Source organism: Festucalex cinctus, chromosome 2 (assembly GCF_051991245.1).
Source record: "Festucalex cinctus isolate MCC-2025b chromosome 2, RoL_Fcin_1.0, whole genome shotgun sequence".
Classification (NCBI taxonomy): Eukaryota; Metazoa; Chordata; class Actinopteri; order Syngnathiformes; family Syngnathidae; genus Festucalex; species Festucalex cinctus.
The window spans coordinates 39,134,139-39,152,742 of record NC_135412.1 but is presented as its reverse complement, the minus strand read 5'-3'; the positions used below and the strand labels follow the sequence as shown (position 1 = coordinate 39,152,742).

The 18,604-nt window shown below is 43.5% G+C and overlaps 2 protein-coding genes across 12 annotated transcripts in view; one reads left to right on the top strand and one right to left on the bottom strand.

The window, feature by feature from the left end:
* kcnq2a (potassium voltage-gated channel, KQT-like subfamily, member 2a) overlaps window positions 1-3,771 on the top strand; it is a 41,569-nt gene extending 37,798 nt beyond the window's left edge. For all 10 annotated transcript variants that reach the window (XM_077515033.1, XM_077515035.1, XM_077515031.1 and 7 more), the window contains 2 exons: window positions 526-619; window positions 764-3,771. In XM_077515033.1, the coding sequence (XP_077371159.1) occupies window positions 526-619; window positions 764-1,570 (901 nt within the window). In that variant the 3' untranslated portion in view covers window positions 1,571-3,771. The remainder of the gene's footprint in view (window positions 1-525; window positions 620-763) is intronic.
* Window positions 3,772-5,145: 1,374 nt separating this feature from the next.
* slco4a1 (solute carrier organic anion transporter family, member 4A1) overlaps window positions 5,146-18,604 on the bottom strand; it is a 35,475-nt gene continuing 22,016 nt past the window's right edge. For both annotated transcript variants that reach the window (XM_077515025.1, XM_077515026.1), the window contains exons 6-12: window positions 18,418-18,572; window positions 17,911-18,175; window positions 15,455-15,611; window positions 10,225-10,403; window positions 10,023-10,087; window positions 9,543-9,691; window positions 5,146-7,770 (exon numbers count right to left, since the gene is read on the bottom strand). In XM_077515025.1, coding sequence (XP_077371151.1) covers window positions 7,600-7,770; window positions 9,543-9,691; window positions 10,023-10,087; window positions 10,225-10,403; window positions 15,455-15,611; window positions 17,911-18,175; window positions 18,418-18,572 — 1,141 coding nt within the window. In that variant the 3' untranslated portion in view covers window positions 5,146-7,599. The remainder of the gene's footprint in view (window positions 7,771-9,542; window positions 9,692-10,022; window positions 10,088-10,224; window positions 10,404-15,454; window positions 15,612-17,910; window positions 18,176-18,417; window positions 18,573-18,604) is intronic.

Below are 18,604 nucleotides of genomic sequence, written 5' to 3'. Positions count from 1 at the left end.
TTTCAATTTGAAATGATGTTGACCTCTGCTTAATACAAATAGTTCAAATTCAATGTGACTGCTCACCCTTTTGGCCAGTGTAATAAACTGTACAAGATTACATCATTAACTGTGACTGTAGTCAGTAGAATTTAGAGCTTCCATTGTAGTTTCAAGTTATTTTTCTGTTTATTCATTATTAGCATGACATCAACTTATAAATGTTGTTTTTATGTTTGCCATGTAAAAGTAACATCTGTCTTTTTCAAAGGTAGTCTGTGTGTTTTCTGCATACAAACATGAGCAAAGGTTCATTCAACACCATAATGCTTATACATGGTAAATTTGTATAGCCATTGTTGTTGTTGAATAAAAAGTATAAGTATGGAGGAAACTCACCAAATTTGGAGATACATTGGAACAGCAATACATTTTTTTTCCTTATGGCATTGTGAAAGACCAGAAAATCCACAAATTACCTTTTATGTTACAGAACTGTACAGCTACAGCATTTTTAACCTCAGATCTTCCATTTTCTAATGTTAGAGTTGACCAAATAGTGGGTAAAGGTTCAAAAGGTGAGGCAGAGGCAGCGGATAACCTGAGCATGATGGGACGTCTGGTCAAAGTTGAGAAACAGGTGAGGACGGCAGCTGGTTGAATCAGTTGATGATTCTGCTGGTGCATTTCCCTTAATCTGTCCCGTTTTATTTATTTATTTATTTATTGATTGATTTTTCCCTGAGATCGGTCCAGGTTTTATTTGCTTTCCTTGTGCCTGCAGGTGGTGTGCATGGACCGAAAGCTGGATTTTCTGGTCCACGCGTATATTCAGCGCATGGGCATCCCCCGCTCTGAGACCGAGGCCTTTTTTAACTCCAAAGAACTATATCCAGCGCCGCCTTACCACAGCCCAGTCGAGAGCAAGGACAAGCAGGGGATGGCCGAGGAGGAACGGGAGTTGAAGGACATCGTGTGCACTGATGGGTCTTTAGAGGAGAAAGAGCCTTTATCGGATGCGCACGTGTCGGGGTCAGTGGGTTCCCCTTCTGCGTCCCACAGCCGCCCTTCTACCTCGTGGCAGCATCAGCTGCAGCACCCCGTCAGCCAGCCGGCCTGGAACAGCAGCGTGGCCAACACGCCGTCCCCCGTCATCGGCGGCGGCGACGATTCCCCCCAACTGTTCCGCCTCCCCCCTCCGCCCGCTCCGCTCCACGACCGTTCCAGCCAAGAGAGCGGCTCACTGAGCAGGAGACGTCACCGGAGGCAGCGTCGGCGTCCTGCGGATGCCGCCAACGCCGGGAGCGATACGTCCCTCTCCATACCGTCTGTGGACCACGAGGAGCTGGAGCGCTCCTTCAGTGGTTTCAGCATCTCTCAGGCCAAGGAGGACTTTTTCGGCGCATCTTTCTTTCCAGGCAATGGCGGAGGAGGCTCCGCAGCCGGAGCCCCGCCTCCGCTCTGTGCCAAGGTGAGGCCTTTCCTCGCGGAGGGCGAATCCGACACAGACTCGGACCTCTACGCTCCCTCGCCGCTGTCTTTCACTGGCGAGGCCTCTTGTGGGGAGAGAGGATGGCCCGGACTCAAGTAGTTCGGCCCAACCGTCCTCCTGTTTGGCAAAGACGCCAAAATGGTCACGTGACCCAGAAGCCAATGTTGCTATGATTTTGAGTAATGGACCATTTACTACTGAACGTGGACACAATATGACTTTTTGTCTGGGATATAACACCACGAGCAGTGCTTTCATACATTGCATAAATGCAACAAAAAAAAAAAAAAATGATTGCATTCATTTGCAATATTTATTTGTATGAGTTCAAGCTTCAAGGTATAGGGTTCAGAACTTAAAGAAAGGAGGAAAATCTTCACCACTCGAGCATAAAAGCAGGAGTGGTATTGTTTTGGTCCCCTTTTTTAATTTGTAAAAACAGCAGATGTACAAATCACATAAAACTGAATTCTTGCGAAATTGTACAGGAAAATCACTACTTTGTCCACAATTTGGTGTTACAGCCTCATTCCAAGCTATATATGTAGCCTCGACATTTTTTTTTTCTTTTATTCAACTTCCACACCAAACACCTCATATATATATAAACATTGTAGCAGTAGCAAGGAAGAACACAATATATTTAAGGACAAATTCCAGATTTAAAAAAAAAAAAAAAAGATAAAGGAGGAAATAGAGGATTACACATTTCACATACGGCTGGACAAATGACAACTTTTGATGGTAGAAGAAAACTAATAACTAAATGGAACTATCCATTCATCCTTTTTTTTCTATTGCTATCTGATTGAGGCAACCACGGCAATCATTTGTGATCGATCTCCTTCCTGAGTCCTCAGCTAATTTTGGCCTTGAGGCAGGTTCCACTTTGGACTGGTCACAATAGTGGGGCACTGACAGACAAGCAACCATTTACACTCACGTTCGTACCTATGGAGAATTTAAAGTGTTCAATTCACCTACAAAATGTGCTTTTGGAATGTGGGAGAAAGTTGCCACACCTGGAGAAAACCTACGCAGGCATGTAGAAAACCAGATTTGAAGCCTCTACCTCAGAACTGTGAAGCAGATATGATAACCACTTGTCACAAAGACGTCTAGTTCACCTTTATTTCAATTATAACAAGTACTGCATCGTCATACAGTACTTAGATTGATGTACACTAACTTAAATATAGAAATACTGACAGCACGGGAAGTACAGTAGTGGTAAGTGTGTCTGCCGGATGGTTTGAGGTTCTGGATTGAAATCTCTGCATTGATCTTCTTGTGTGAACTCTGCATGTTCTCCTCTTTTTCTTGGGCTATCTGGCTTCCTAATCCATAAAAAAAAAAGAAAAAAAAAAGTTTTGTTAAGTTTTGTTCAATCTTACTTTTTAAAAAGCAAACCTGAATTGATGATAAATGTTATTAGTATATGAGTCATTGTGTTAATAGAGTAGTGGTTTGACAAGGTTAGCTATTGAGAGACATTTGCTAAAATAGACAAAATGCAGATTAAAAGTCAGTGGAATTTTCAGTGTCATTATTCAGCCTGCATTTCCCAAAATATTACTTAGGAAACCCCACAGGTATTTGCCCATTTGTGAAGCCTCTGCATGGCATGTAAATGGTTGATTTCAGATGCTCCTGCAGACATTTGAGATAAGAGAGCAGCAGAATATATTAAATTGTGCTGCATGTACTAATTTAATTTTCTTCACGTGCCCTTTCTTCTTGTTGGATTGAGTTAAAAAAAAATAGAAGGGGAAAAAAAAAAGCATACGTTTTCCAGACCCCATTTTGCCTTCCATGCATTAATTAGGTATGCTGCTGGTATTTTTGTTATATGAAGAAATGCAATAAATTGCAGCCAAGGCAATCAAGAGCCTCCGTTCTTTAAAAAAATAAAAATAAAATAAAAATCAATATGACCTTTCAGTATTGTTTCAATAGCTTCCGAAATTATTGACATCTGAAAGTAAAATTCCAAGTGGACAATTGTTCCAAATTAAAAATGCATCATCCATGGTAGCATAAAAGCATGGGATGTAGGGGGACAAAGCTTGTTCAAACCTCATTCGCAACTTAACACAGAAACGTGAACACAACAACATACACACATTCAATAACATTTCATAGGTTTATCTCACAGGAGTCACAATTCATATTTTGAAAAAAATAAAATAAAAAAATCTAACTCACTGGCATGTTTGCTACTAGCCAAAGAACTGACTTTCAACACCTTCATGTCATTGTACCTTGCTCTTCAATAATAAAACTTTTGTACATCTCCAAAAGTGGCTGACTCTTCTTTAGTTTAGATTGAAGCTCACCCAGTACGTGTATGTGGATTTGTTGTCCGATCAATTTCATTTTAGCCTCTACACACTGCCATGTCAAGCTAATCTGCCCAAGGCAGAATAATCTGTGTTTATTAGCGTTACAAAATGGCTGTTTATACAAACTAGTCAAATTTAAAATTAACCTCACAGGACCTCGCTCATTGTAGTAATCTGGCCCATGAGGACAGAAGAAAAACTGCAGTTTTTATTTCGTCTCTCCCGACCACCAGGTGGCGGTGCTGAAGTGCACGAAAAAAAATGTCTCGTTTGTTCTAAAATTTTAAAATTAACTCTTGCTGTTTTTTTTCCACCACTGGAGGGCGCACTGACACCACTTAAATGACTGAAATTTGGCTGTTATTTGATGCAAAAAAAAAAAAAAAAGTGCTCGTATTTGTTAGGAAATGTCAGCTTACTCTGAAAGATAATAAATTGGAATATTTTCAGAATGTACAAAAATGAGAGAGGGGGAGAGAGAGAGAGAGAGAGAGAGAGAGAGAGAGAGAGAGAGAGAGAGAGAGAGAGAGAGAGAGAGAGAAAGAGAGAGAGAGAGAGAGAGAGAGAGAGAGAGAGAGAGAGAGAGAGAGAGAGAAATAAACTAAATATTTTCACCTGTCTTTTTTGCTAAGTTTTTGCTGATAGCTTCGGCCACGCCGCCACAACATTCTGGTCTGGCCCAAATATGACCCCTGATTTAAAGTTTGACCTTGCTGGTCCACAATGACATCAGTATTTTTCTTGTCTGACTGGTTGGACAAGCAAAGCACATCTACACTAATAAACACACATTAATACATTAAATAACCATCTCTGGTAAGATAATTGTATTTCAATTTTGACTCTGAACTACTCCAGATGATGTATATAGCACTTTTGTATACAGTAGTGATAGTGGTATTTAGAGGTGTAGTAAATCAAACTCACTTTATCTGCTATAAGTTCATTTGCAGAGCTAGCGCCGGCATATACCTAACACAATAATTAAGTCGGGTAAGTGCCCACCACATGCATGGCTAGCCACTGCATAAAAGTAAACCCAAATAGGATTTATCAAACAACCCAACATCTATGAGCACTCAATAGGCTTAAGGGCCCCTTGTTAAGTGCATTGTCAGGCAGTTACATAAGGTTTGATTGTGTACCGTATTTTTAGTCTCTTTCAAGTCAGATTATGGTGGAAGTTTTGTCCAGTGACAGTACAAAATATATTGCTGGGGGGACTTATTTTGATGACTGCGAAAGATGACATTTACCCAGACCTGCATGAAAAATGTATGAATCTAAGTTAAACCTTAATTTCATCCATTTAGAATGAGAACACCCACAAAATAGACAACTTATGTGAAGCTTTAATTATAAAACACAACATCTCTGAAACAGCGCATATAAATATATTCAAGTTCAGCTTCCTTAAAAAAAACATTTAGTAAAAAAAAAAAAAAAAGTCTGAAAAGCACAGCTAGCTTTAAGTACAACACTGGTAACATACAATAATAGCAATTTCATCCAGAATAACAATATCTTTTGTCAACAACGAAAGCGGTATTCATTTGACATATAACCATGAATATGGAACAAAGTAATGTAATATGGTACATCATCTATTTGCATATATCTTACAGCAGGATCAAGCCACTTTGGCAAATGTGCAGTCACATTTGTATTGCAGTTAAGAAACTGCACAAAGCTCCATTATAATTTTCAAAGAAAAAAAAAAAATATATAATTAAGGTGCAGCTACTGTAGTTTGTAGGGCGTCATGGAGAACCTAATGGACCTCTTCAGTCTGCTGAGCAGGGCAAATAAAACAAATAAACTGACAGATACATCCATCCATCCATCCATCCATCCATTTTCTTGACCGCTTATTCCTCACAAGGGTCGCGGGGGCTGCTGGCGCCTATCTCAGCTGGCTCTGGGCAGTAGGCGGGGGACACCCTGGACTGGTTGCCAACCAATCGCAGGGCACACAGAGACGAACAACCATCCACACTCACACGCACACGCACACCTAGGGACAATTCGGAGCGCCCAATTAACCTGCCATGCATGTCTTTGGAATGTGGGAGGAGACCGGAGTACCCGGAGAAGACCCACGCGGGCACGGGGAGAACATGCAAACTCCACCCAGGAAGGTCTGACAGATACAGTATGTGGAAAACATTGGTTTATGATTTCAACAAAATCCAGCAAGTGGCTGTTACTCTCACATCCACGTGCACAAATAGATAGAAATACAAATGTGCTTTTCTGTTTTGATTGCATGTTTGAGCTGCTGTAGTGACCAACATGTGAAATGCTTTTGTATAGTATGACTAAAAGTGACAACAACAAAAAATGATTTGGAAGATACAGAGATTCAATGTCGAGTCATGGCTTTTATTTGGGGCGAGCAATTAAGGGAAGTGTGGCTACAGTATCCTCTGGCACTGAGGCATAAATAAAAAGAGCAAAGATCTGCTTTTCCTTCACTCACTGCAAATTCTGCGTAACGTACGTCATGCACACTCACCAGAAGTCTGTTTGACCCGAGTTACTTCAGCCATCATCTTTCAAACTCATTATGATTCTTTCTCATGTACCTTTTAGAATGAGTTTTAATCTCAGCTACTTTAAATCTGTCTGCTCAGATTGTTTAGAACATTGAAGAGGGGGGTGTTTAGGATTCTTGCTATAATATTGTACATTACTATCATACGTAAATGATTTTAAGGCCTATCTGATACATGGGGCTGGTAATCAGACTTCTGATCTTTGCTACTTTCAATTTGAAGATTGAGTGGAACCTTGAGTTTCAAAATCAGTTCCGCGACTCGTTTTGTAAATCAAATATAAATCATAAATCAAGGTAAAGTTTACCATTGAAATATATGGAAGTGCAATTAAACCATTACAGCCAAAATGTGCACTTTTTTTTTTTTTTTTGCCATTGTGGGGATAAAAATAATTAGAATGCAATACAGAATTTAGAAAAGTCTATTTGTGTTGAAAAAAATGACATCAAGTGGGAAATCAATTTCTCAAGCGCAAAACAACAAATTGTTGCATACCTACCATAGTAACACAACGAGAGAAGGCACAGCGCAGATCCTTCATATCTTTGACAAGAGTTTCTTAACACTCCCTTTTGCAGTTTCCCTCTTCTTTTACAAGCCATTAATGAGATGTTTAGTGCTTTGTTTACTTGTATATTTAGCAAAAGTTCAATGTGTCATCATCTGTGTCCAGCTATTTTGATGCGATTACACCGACATTATTAATTTGTGACTATACATTTCAATAAATAACGTACACCAAATATAAATAGTCCTTTCTGATTAAATCAAAATGATTTTTGGACTTCGTTTAGGCAACAATGTCAAATATGTGTGATTGGATGATCGAGAATGTCGATGGAACTCGTATACAAGACTATTTATGCCCCCTTCTACATGTGGCATGCTACATTGGTGGCAGTAATGGAATTTGTAACTCAGGAACTTGTACTTGTGCATAATTCCTTGCAAGCAACCATGTTACAACATGGAAACCTGTTGCTAACAAAGCGAAGCAGCCAGTATATGTATACATTTGTTTTTATGGCTAAATTTAGCTGTTGTGGCTTTTAATCAGGTGCGCTTTGTGGTCCCGACATTATGGTAAGTGATTAGACTTTGTTTCCCTTTCGCAGCTATGTCACAAAGTGATGTACAAATGTGGAACTGCTCAAGTGGTGGGAACAATAACCTGCCTATAGCTGAAGGTATCAAACAAGCACCGTCCACTCGACAGATGAAAGTGTTGTCAAAAACTGGCGTGCGGGTTGGCGATGACACCGTCTGCAGGAAGGTCTTTCACGGGAAAGTCGCTCTTGTCGCAGGTTTCGTGGTCACTGCTTTCGCGGCTGCTTTGAGGTGACTCTGGAGGAGGCTTGTACAAGATGCTGGCCAGCAAGAAGAAGATTGTCCCCAAAACCTGAAAGCAACAAATATTGAAGTCAAATACCGTCAGCAACTTTTCCATCAAGCAGTCTAGTTTAGTATATATAGCAAGGATGGCAACATAGATGCTGGAGGGAGGACGGCAAAAAACTGTTGAACAACAAACCAACATTAAAGGCATGGTCTTCCGTTTTCACTCAGGAAAATGCACTATATAAATACAGGATATAAAAAAAAAATGTCCCACTGTTAGCAAAAACAAACACAAAATGGCAAAATACAGGCTGGAGGGGTGGGGGTTTAGGAAAAAAATCACCACCACACATTAACAGAAGCCCAGAGGTGTAGATTGAGAAGGAGTTCATGTGTATATAACCTGTATTTATATAGTGCATTTTCCTGAGTGAAAACGGAAGACCATGCGCCTTTAAAAGCAAGAGCTCACACAAAATTAACTCATTCAGAATGTCAATATTATTGAGGTCCTGCATATTATTCCAAATCTGCATAAATAAATAAATAAATAAATAAATAAATAAATAAATAAATAAATAAATAAATAAAGACTACTTCCAATGTAGTGGAGGGCAGTATAAAACCTGGTGTATATGCAATTAAGCCATGTCTGCCATCTAGTGGTGAATAGTGGTATTACAATTTAAAACTATAGTTGACCCCTGCATACGCGCAGTTCGTCAGCCATGGATTTATTGTATTCACTTTCTCAGGTTTATTTTTCTTTTTTCAATTAACTTTTTTTTAATATTGTGTTTTTTTTTCTGGATAACAACCCCCCCATTTCTCCTCCTTTTTTCGGACAATGGAAAGGCAAAGAGGAAGAGGAAAATGATAATGAAAATGATCATCATAAGTGCATCACTGCCCAATCAGATGGTGCCGTCTTTCTAAAACTGATTTTGTATTTGATAAGTAACAAAATCTGTAAAGTAAATTACCATATTTTCCGCACTATAAGGCACACCTAAAATCCTACAATTTTTTCAAAAGCTGACCATGCGCCTTATAATCCAGTGTGCCTTATATATGGATCAATATTGAGCCGCAGCAGGTCTCGCTGTCAAGACGCTATCGGTGACCCTGCAAGATCGGTGATGCGCATGCGCAGAAGATCCCACCATCTTGGATCGCTAGCCAATACTAATACTTTACCTCAGAGAAAATAATAAAACAGCTGTTTATTCATTTTGGGAGTGAATGGAGTTGTCAGAAATCTGGTTTGTAATCTATTAATAAAGTTTGACTGACCTATCTGACTGTTTTGTTGACATTCCCTTTAGCGCAGCACCATCTAATGGATGCATAACGTAACCACAGCCTCTACGGTAGCGCCTTATATATGGAAAAATTTTAAAATATGTCATTCATTGAAGGTGCGCCTTATAATGTGGTGCGCCTTATAGTGCGGTAAATATGGTAGTAAAAAAGTAACAAACTGTATGCTGTTTTTGTAGTAACGTGGCAAGGTGGTGTTGCCTTGATTTTTGACATCCGTGTTATTTCTAACAGTGACGGTGGAAGAGAAAACTGACACTCATCAGTCATCAGACAGTAACCTGATAGACTTCAACAAGAGGCAGTTTCAGTTTTGTCACTGTTTATTTCACTTTTGCCATTGTTGATCTGATTGGCTCCAATGGACATGAAATACGACTATAGTTGACAGCAAATGACCAACATGGCTAGCTAAAATTTAAACATCCTTGAGTGTTGTAGTTCTTGTAATTTCACATTTAAATGACAGGCAGAGTCAAATAAAATTAAGAGAGCTGATTTGTAAGCATTTACCTTATAAATGACTCCAGCAAGGAGCATGTATTGGCTCATGGCTGAGTTCTGATAGAGGTAGCAAGATCCCTGCTCTCCGCATTGATCTTGCCATAATAAGCAGGAAATGTCAATCAAGGAGCCAAATGCGATGGGACCAGGAATGCCACCTGTAAGCAAACAGCAATTGACTGATCATACATTTCAATGGTGACAGTCAAAATCAAGTAGCTACAAGAGTTTCAAGCAACACCACGGTGTATGGCCATTAAACCTTTAAAATGGCCGCTTCCAAATCCTTGAGCTGGTACACTGGTTTGCATCAAGGAGAATAGCAGCCCATAATTGCTATGGTTAAATTAGATGTACACCTCTTGTGTTGCGCACACTGACATTTTTGTTGAATGTTGCGCTTTGACATGATAACATTCAGAAAGTGCAATCACTGGATTATAGTGCCATTTTCACTTAAGAAAAGCTGAAAGTATACATGCAACTTACCAAATGTGCGCACCACAATCCACTGGATTCCAAGTCCAAATGATCTTTGACTATCCGGCACACACCTAAAACAGTGCAATACTAGTTATAATAAACATTACACACACACACAATGATGCAGTGCAAGTCTACACCCTTGTACATTACCATTACATTACTCTTGTCAAGGCAAAACACAAAATACTCAATCTGACCACCTCACCTGAGTGTGGCAGTGAGCGCCGGGATGCTGCAGAGGAAGGTGAAGAAGATGGTGATGAAGAAGAACGAGAGGAAGGCTGACATGTGGTGGCAGCTGCTGCCACACTTTCCTGCCATAGCGAATCCATTCTGGTCCGAGGAGGAATTTGCCTCCACCACACAGCTGCATCCAGAGTACGCCTAAGCGCACGCCACAGGATGTCACACACCGGACATGTTTTTATCAGTCTTATAGTTTTTTCTTCTTTTTGTCCCCACACTATCATCCATTTTTTGTACTGCTTAACTTGTTCAGGGTCAGTTTTAATGATGTGTGATTTCTTTTTTTTTTTTTTAAATCAAGCACTCCAGAGCAGTGTTTTCCATGAACCCATTATTGAGGCAATAAAAATTCCCCAAAATTAGATGTGGACTTTTTTTTTTTTTTTTTTTTGCCATTAATCAGCCATTTTGGAAGAGCATATTGTCACTGTCCTGTGAAAAATGCTTTTTTTAAAATTTAATTATTTATTTATTTATTTTTAAATTTTTAAAAACCCCTTATGATGAATAAATAATTTGGAAGCACGTTTCCCTTGCCCGGACGCGGGTCACCGGGGCCCCCCTCTGGAGCCAGGCCTGGAGGCGGGGCTCGTTGGCGAGCGCCTGGTGGCCGGGCTTGCACCCATGGGGCCCGGCCGGGCACAGCCCGAAGAGGCAACATGGGTCCCCCTTCCCACGGGCTCACCACCGGTGGGAGGGGCCAAAGGGGCCGGGTGCAATGTAGACTGGGTGGCAGCCGACCCCCGGCTACAGAAGCTGGCTCTTGGGACACGGAAAGTCACCTCTCTGGCAGGGAAGGAGCCCGAGCTGGTGTGCGAGGCGGAGAAGTTCCGACTAGATATAGTTGGACTTGTCATGTTTTGGTTTGGTGGGGGTGGGATTTTGTTTTCTTTTGGTGTTTTTGGTTGTCATGTATTCCTTGTCTCTTCCTTTGTCCCGTTATGTGTAATCACGTCCACCTGAGTGTGTCTTCCCTTCCCACTGTCTTGACCAATCAGCTCCCTTGCCACTTGTGTCTTGCCCAGCTGTGTCTAGTCATTGTCAATTAGTCCGTGTGTATTTAGTCACCTGTCTTCCATTCAGTTCTTGTGGAGTCATTGTGCCTGTTGTTGTTGTTCCTGTTCCTGTTGCTGTCCCTGTTTTCCATGCCATGCCTTGTGTGTTTTTGACCTTGTTAATTTTTCCATAGTCCCTGGTTTACATTTTTTGTTAATTAAATCCCCTTTTTTACTTGCATCCCTACCTTGCCCTGTTTTTGTTGCCCCCTGCATTTGGGTCCTGCCTCCAACACCCCCCCATCGTGACAGAATGACTCAACCAGAACTGGACCCAGCGGGGACAAGGGCCGAAATGGAGCCCTGGTGAAAAGAGGCGCTCGAAGCCGGCGCCCGAGCCATTGCCGGGCTAAAAGAAGCCCTGTCTTTGGTCGGTGGCGCCAGGAGTGCCGGGTTGGACATGCCTCAAGCCCCTGAACCTCATCTGCTGCGGCCTCTCGTCCCTGAACCCCGTCATCTGAGGCCTCTCGCCCCTGAACCTCGTCTGTTGCCGCCTCTCGCCCCTGAACCTCGTCTGCTGCCGCCTCTCACCCCTGAACCTCGTCTGCTGCCGCCTCTCGCCCTTGAACCTCGTCTGCTGCCGCCTCTCGCCCCTGAACCTCGTCTGCTGCTGCCTCTCGCCCCTGAACCTCGTCTGCTGCCGCCTCTCGCCCCTGAACCTCGTCTGCTGCCGCCTCTCGCCCCTGAACCTCGTCTGCTGCCGCCTCTCGCCCCTGAACATCACCAGGCGCCGCCTCAAGTCCCTGAACCTCGCCAGGCGCCGCCCAAAGACCCTGAACCTCGCCAGGCGCCGCCTCAAGTCCCTGAACCTCGCCAGGCGCCGCCCAAAGACCCTGAGCCTCGCCAGGCGCCGCCCAAAGTCCCGGAGCCTCGCCAGGCGCCGCCCAAAGTCCCGGAGCCTCGCCAGGCGCCGCCCAAAGTCCCGGAGCCTCGCCAGGCGCCGCCCAAAGTCCCGGAGCCTCGCCAGGCGCCGCCCAAAGTCCCGGAACCTCGCCAGGCGCCGCCCAAAGTCCCGGAGCCTCGCCAGGCGCCGCCCAAAGTCCCGGAACCTCGCCAGGCGCCGCCCAAAGTCCCGGAACCTCGCCAGGCGCCGCCCAAAGTCCAGGAACCTCGCCAGGCGCCGCCTAAAGTCCCGGCGGCGCAAGCCCTGCGGCCGCCTTCATCTCTCATCGGGCGTCGAGGACGCCCTCCTGACTGGCCCCGCTGGGACTCTCTCGTCGGGCTTCGCGGACGCCCTCCTGAACGGCCCCGACGGGACTCTCGTCTGGCGTCATGGACGCCCTCCTGAACTGCCTTTTGTCTGGGACGGATGGGTGGGCCGTGTTCCCACCTCCGTGCCCCCTTCCGCCCGCCCTTGTTTTTGGACTTTTTATGTTGGTGGGACGTCTGGGAGCCATCCCTTGAGGGGGGGGGTTCTGTCATGTTTTGGTTTGGTGGGGGTGGGATTTTGTTTTCTTTTGGTGTTTTTGGTTGTCATGTATTCCTTGTCTCTTCCTTTGTCCCGTTATGTGTAATCACGTCCACCTGAGTGTGTCTTCCCTTCCCACTGTGTTGACCAATCAGCTCCCTTGCCACTTGTGTCTTGCCCAGCTGTGTCTAGTCATTGTCAATTAGTCTGTGTGTATTTAGTCACCTGTTTTCCATTCAGTTCTTGTGGAGTCATTGTGCCTGTTGTTGTTGTTCCTGTTCCTGTTGCTTTCCTGTTTTCCATGCCATGCCTTGTGTGTTTTTGACCTTGTTAATTTTTCCATAGTACCTTGTTTACATTTTTTGTTAATTAAATCCCCTTTTTTACTTGCATCCCTACCTTGCCCTGTTTTTGTTGCCCCCTGCATTTGGGTCCTGCCTCCAACACCCCCCCATCGTGACAGGACTCTCCTCCACCCACGGCTTGGGCTCTGGTACCAGTCCTCTCGAGAGGGGTTGGACTCTCTTCCACTCTGGAGTTGCCCATGGTGAGAGGCGCAGAGCAGGTGTGGGCATACTTATTGCCCCCCGGCTCGGCGCCTGTACGTTGGGGTTTACCCCAGTGGACGAGAGGGTAGCCTCCCTCCGCCTTCGGGTGGGGGGACGGGTCCTGACTGTTGTTTGTGCATATGCACCAAACTACAGTTCAGAGTACCCACCCTTTTTGGAGTCCTTGGAGGGTGTGCTGGAGAGCGCTCCCCCTGGGGACTCCCTCGTCCTGCTGGGGGACTTCAACGCTCACGTGGGCAATGACAGTGAGACCTGGAGGGGCGTGATTGGGAGGAACGGCACCCCCGATCGGAACCCGAGCGTATTTCTGTTATTGGACTTCTGTGCTCGTCACGGATTGTCCATAACGAACACCATGTTCAAACATAAGGGTGTCCATATGTGCACTTGGCACCAGGACACCCTAGGCCGCAGTTCGATGATCGACTTTGTAGTCGTTCATCGGATTTGCGGCCGCATGTTTTGGACACTCGGCTGAAGAGAGGGGCGGAGCTGTCAACTGATCACCAGCTGGTGGTGTGTTGGCTCCGTTGGTGGGGGAAGATGCCGGTCCGACCTGGCAGACCCAAACGTATTGTGAGGGTCTGCTGGGAACGTCAAGCGGAATCTCCTGTCAGAAGGAGTTTCAACACCCACATCCGGCAGAGCTTCTCCCTTGTCTCGGGGGAGGCGGGGGACATTGAGTCTGAATGGTCCATGTTCCGCGCCTCCATTGTTGAGGCGGCCGATCGGAGCTGTGGCCGTAAGGTGGTCGGTGCCTGTCGTGGCGGCAATCCTCGAACCCGCTGGTGGACACCAGCGGTAAGGGATGCCGTCAAGCTGAAGAAGGAGTCCTATGGGGCTTTTTTGGCCTGTGGGACTCCGGAGGCAGCTGCTTCGCGGCTTCGACGGTTGCTGAGGCAAAAACTCGGACATCGGAGGAGTTCGGTGAGGCCATGGAGAACGAGTTCCGGACGGCTTCGAGGAAATTCTGGTCCACCCTCCGGCGTCTCAGGAGAGGAAAGCAGTGCACCATTAACACTGTGTACAGTGGGGATGGGGTGCTGCTGACCTCGACTCGGGACGTCGTGAATTAAGCCGGGATCTCCAACTCTCACTGGAGCGGTTCGCAGCCGAGTGTGAAGCGGTTGGGATGAAGATCAGCACCTCCAAATCCGAGACCATGGTCCTCAGTCGGAAAATGGTGGCGTGTCCTCTCCAGGTCGGGGATGAGATCCTGCCCCAAGTGGAGGAGTTCTTCTTGGGGTCTTGTTCACGAGTGAGGGTAGGATGGAGCGGGAGATCGACAGGCGGATAGGTGCAGCATCTGCAGTTATGCGGACTCTGTATCGGTCCGTCGTGGTGAAGAAAGAGCTGAGCCAAAAGGCAAAGCTCTTGATTTACAGATCGATCTTCGTTCCAACCCTCACCTATCGTCACGAGCTGTGGCTCGTGACCGAAAGAACAAGATCCCGGATACAAGCGGCCGAAATGAGTTTCCTCCGCAGGGTGTCCGGGCTCTCCCTTAGAGATAGGGTGAGAAGCTCGGTCATCCGGGAGGGACTCAGAGTCGAGCCGCTGCTCCTCCGCGTTGAGAGGAGCCAGCTGAGGTGGCTCGGGAATCTGGTTCGGATGCCTCCTGGACGCCTCCCTGAGGAGGTGTTCCGGGCATGTCCCACCGGCGGGAGGCCCCGGGGTCGACCCAGGACACGCTGGAGAGACTATGTCTCTCGGCTGGCCTGGGAACGCCTTGGGATCCCGCCGGCGGAGCTGGTTGAAGTGGCTGGGGAGAGGGAGGTCTGGGTTTCCCTCCTAAAGCTGATACCCCCGCGACCCGACCTCGGATAAGCGCTAGTAAATGGATGGATGGATGGATTTTTTGGGGGGGTCTACATTCAGTTTCACCCCTTAAACGTAAAATTACGACATAAAATGGACATAAGTGTTTTTCACATGGCTGCGGCAATTGATTTGTTCCGTTCGCCCCTATTTGTTGCTGGTACAGTTGGAGATCCATTTTTCCCAGTATCAAATAATAATTTTCAGACCAATTATGTGAAATGTGATCATTTCCAGAAGTGGTTGGGAATCAATGCTCCAGAATGTACACCACCTCTTTAAGTAGATTTGATGCTTTGACATATACCATATCGTCCCGTAAACCCAACGTGCTGTTACCTTTTTGCCCGTGTAGTCCTCTGTCTGGTTGATGGAGGTACAGCCAGCATGGCAAGGGGAGTAATACATGATGTGATCAGCACCACAAACTGGATTATACAGCTCCCAGTCACAGCCACAGCCTTCATTGCAGCCCACTGTCAATGTTACAGACGAGCTGTTGAAGACATTTCCCATCAGCCAGGATGAAATAGGAAGCAGACATAGCAGACAATAGCAGACATTTTAATTACTGAATAATGGCTGTACTTAAAGAGAAAAATTTCAATATTTAGTCAGAAAACAGGTACTGTTGTCCCATTGTATGGTTGGTCAATGTTTATGTTTTGGCCTAAAAAAGATGGCATGAATATAAATTAAAAATTGCACAATTGACATCCGTTTTCAGTTCTAAACAGTATTATGTAGACTGGCTCCTTAACATTTACTAGTATCAGAGTTCCACTTGTCACATTTCCACTGAGATTTCCACAAGAAATTAAGGGAATTTATGGGAATTAATAAAAATGTAAAGGAACAGTTGTGTAGTTTTTGTTGAAAATAATTAACAATAATTAGAATTAAAAAAAGACACACTATAACTTTGTCCACGGATCAGTCAGTATCATATATTAAGAATTGAAATACATAAATAAAATACATTTGCCATCACGTTAAAAAAAAAACAAGTATATATATATATATATATATATATATATATATATATATATATATATATATATATACATATATATATATATACATATACATATACATATAGACACATATATATATATATATATATGGGCATTCCAAAAAGTCGAGATTCTCATTTATTAATCGAACCGAATCGATATTTAATATCCAAAAATCTATTTTATTTAAATTAGAAATGAAGAAGAAGGGGTAAAGGCAGTTGTAGCCCACATGCTGTTTTTGTGGAAAAAGGCACTTACAATACAAAATTACTAAATGTTTATACACACAAAAAAAAAAAGACACTTTAATGTCTCTATTTGTCATTTTGTCTTGCAAACCAGCCTGGAGTAGATCATGACAATGTTGTGCATATCTGTAAATTGAAGCAGAAATCATTTGTCAATCAAGTAATTTTGAATCGAAAATCGTTTGAATGAAGAATCGAAAATCAATTCTGAATCGAATCGTAGACCCAAAAATCGTAATCGAATCATGAGACAGTCAAAGATTCCCAGCCCTAAAATATCTCTCTCTCTCTCTCTCTATATATATATATATATATATACAGACCCGTCACCAGAAAGAAATTGTAGGGGGGGCATTACCTTGTTTTGGGGGGGCACACTTTATCAACCTAAATCTAATGTTCATCAGGTTGAACAGCGGCATTGTGACAACTGCAAAAGTGTTCAGAAATATTTTCTGTCACTTAAAAGCGGCAGTTCGTTCTGAAATCTAAAAGACAAACTGAAAAAAAAATGTGTAGTTCATTTTGCATTTATTCAACTCAAAATTTCATTTGAAACAAATCCACTCTTCACTTCTGTAAACAACTATGTCCGAATGAATGACTCTGTGACCCAGCCCCTTCTATCTGGAATTGGCTAGCAGTTGCCTTCATTTGCGTGTTGGATTAGGGCTGTACGATATGGACAAAATTTCCTTTTATTTTTGCCAGACATCTCTATTCTTTGATCTTTGACTCAGCATGAGACTTCACATCATTTTACTTTTTTATGGTGTCTTCTGTATTTTGTGTTATTTTATTTCTATACTTATACAGATTTTTATTTTTTTTAGTATTTTATTTGCGTGTACACTTATCTACTTATATTTACTCTAATTAATTTTATTTTGTGTTATTTTATTTCACTTGTGTCTACTAAAAGATTAATTTCTATTCCATGCACAGCACTTTGTATGCAGCAATGGATGTTTTAAAGTGATTTAGAAATAAGGTTGAGTTATGTCGATGATATACAGAAACAACATATGGGTTCAGTGAAAAACTAAGCAGAATATCAATCCAAAAGGATGTATAAAGTGCTGTTTTTTTAATTGGAACTTAGTGACAGTCATCAACATGAACAAACTTGGCAATAAAAAAAGAGAATTCAACTCACATTGTACTGCAACTGCTTTAGTGATAAATAATTTTATGCTCCTTAGTTGTGTATGTGTGACTGCTTGGGTCTGTTAACAGCATATATACATATATACATATATATACATATATATACACATATATATATATATATATATATATATATATATATATAGAGAGAGAGAGAGAGAGAGAGAGAGAGAGAGAGAGAGTAAATGAACTTATGGGAATGCACCAGACATTTGTACAGCTAATGTTAGCTTAGTTTGAACAACACACAACAACAAAATGTTGGAAAAATACTTTAAACATCCTAACAAATCACAAGTATGACACATGATACCATGAACTGCCAAATACCCAACAGTTCCATACACAAAAAGTGTGTGTTGACCTGTTTCCTGCACTCAGATGATTAGGTTGGTCATAAAGCTGTTTGAAGCGGTCCATCGGACTCTTGACATCAGATTGGTATGGAGCGGTGATTCCGGCCAAGGGCACATTGGGGCAGTGGATGAGAAAGATGAAGATGGCGATCAGGCTAACCGCAGCGCAGAGCATGCAGAAACGAATGATGCCTCGGCAGCGGAGGTTCAGTTTCTTTACGATATAGCCCCCCAGGAAAGTGCCCCCCCCTCCGGCGGGTACCACCATGTAGCCTGGAAAAATAAATCAAAAACAGAATCGTCCAATAGTTCACATCCCTAGAATGAATGATATTTATATTTAGATTTCTCATCTATCATTCCCCAAACAACAGACCCAAAGGCTAGGTAGGCAAGGAATGACAGAAGGACCCCCACCAGTCGGAGGCCTGAACCCAGAGAATTTTCACATTTTCACAAGTATAGGCAGTAGTGAAACCCAAACCCAGCACAACAATAATTTGTTTATCACTCACCAAACCATGTGGCAGCTTCAGATGCACTGAGGCTAAACTGAGACTCTAAAAATTTGGGACCAAATGTAGACATGCCAGCAATGAGGGTGGCCTCCGTAGCACCAGCCAAGCACAAAAACAGGAAGGTGGGATTCTTCAGAAGCAGCAGCACAGATCTGGAAAATAAATCATACATATAGTTGTTTCA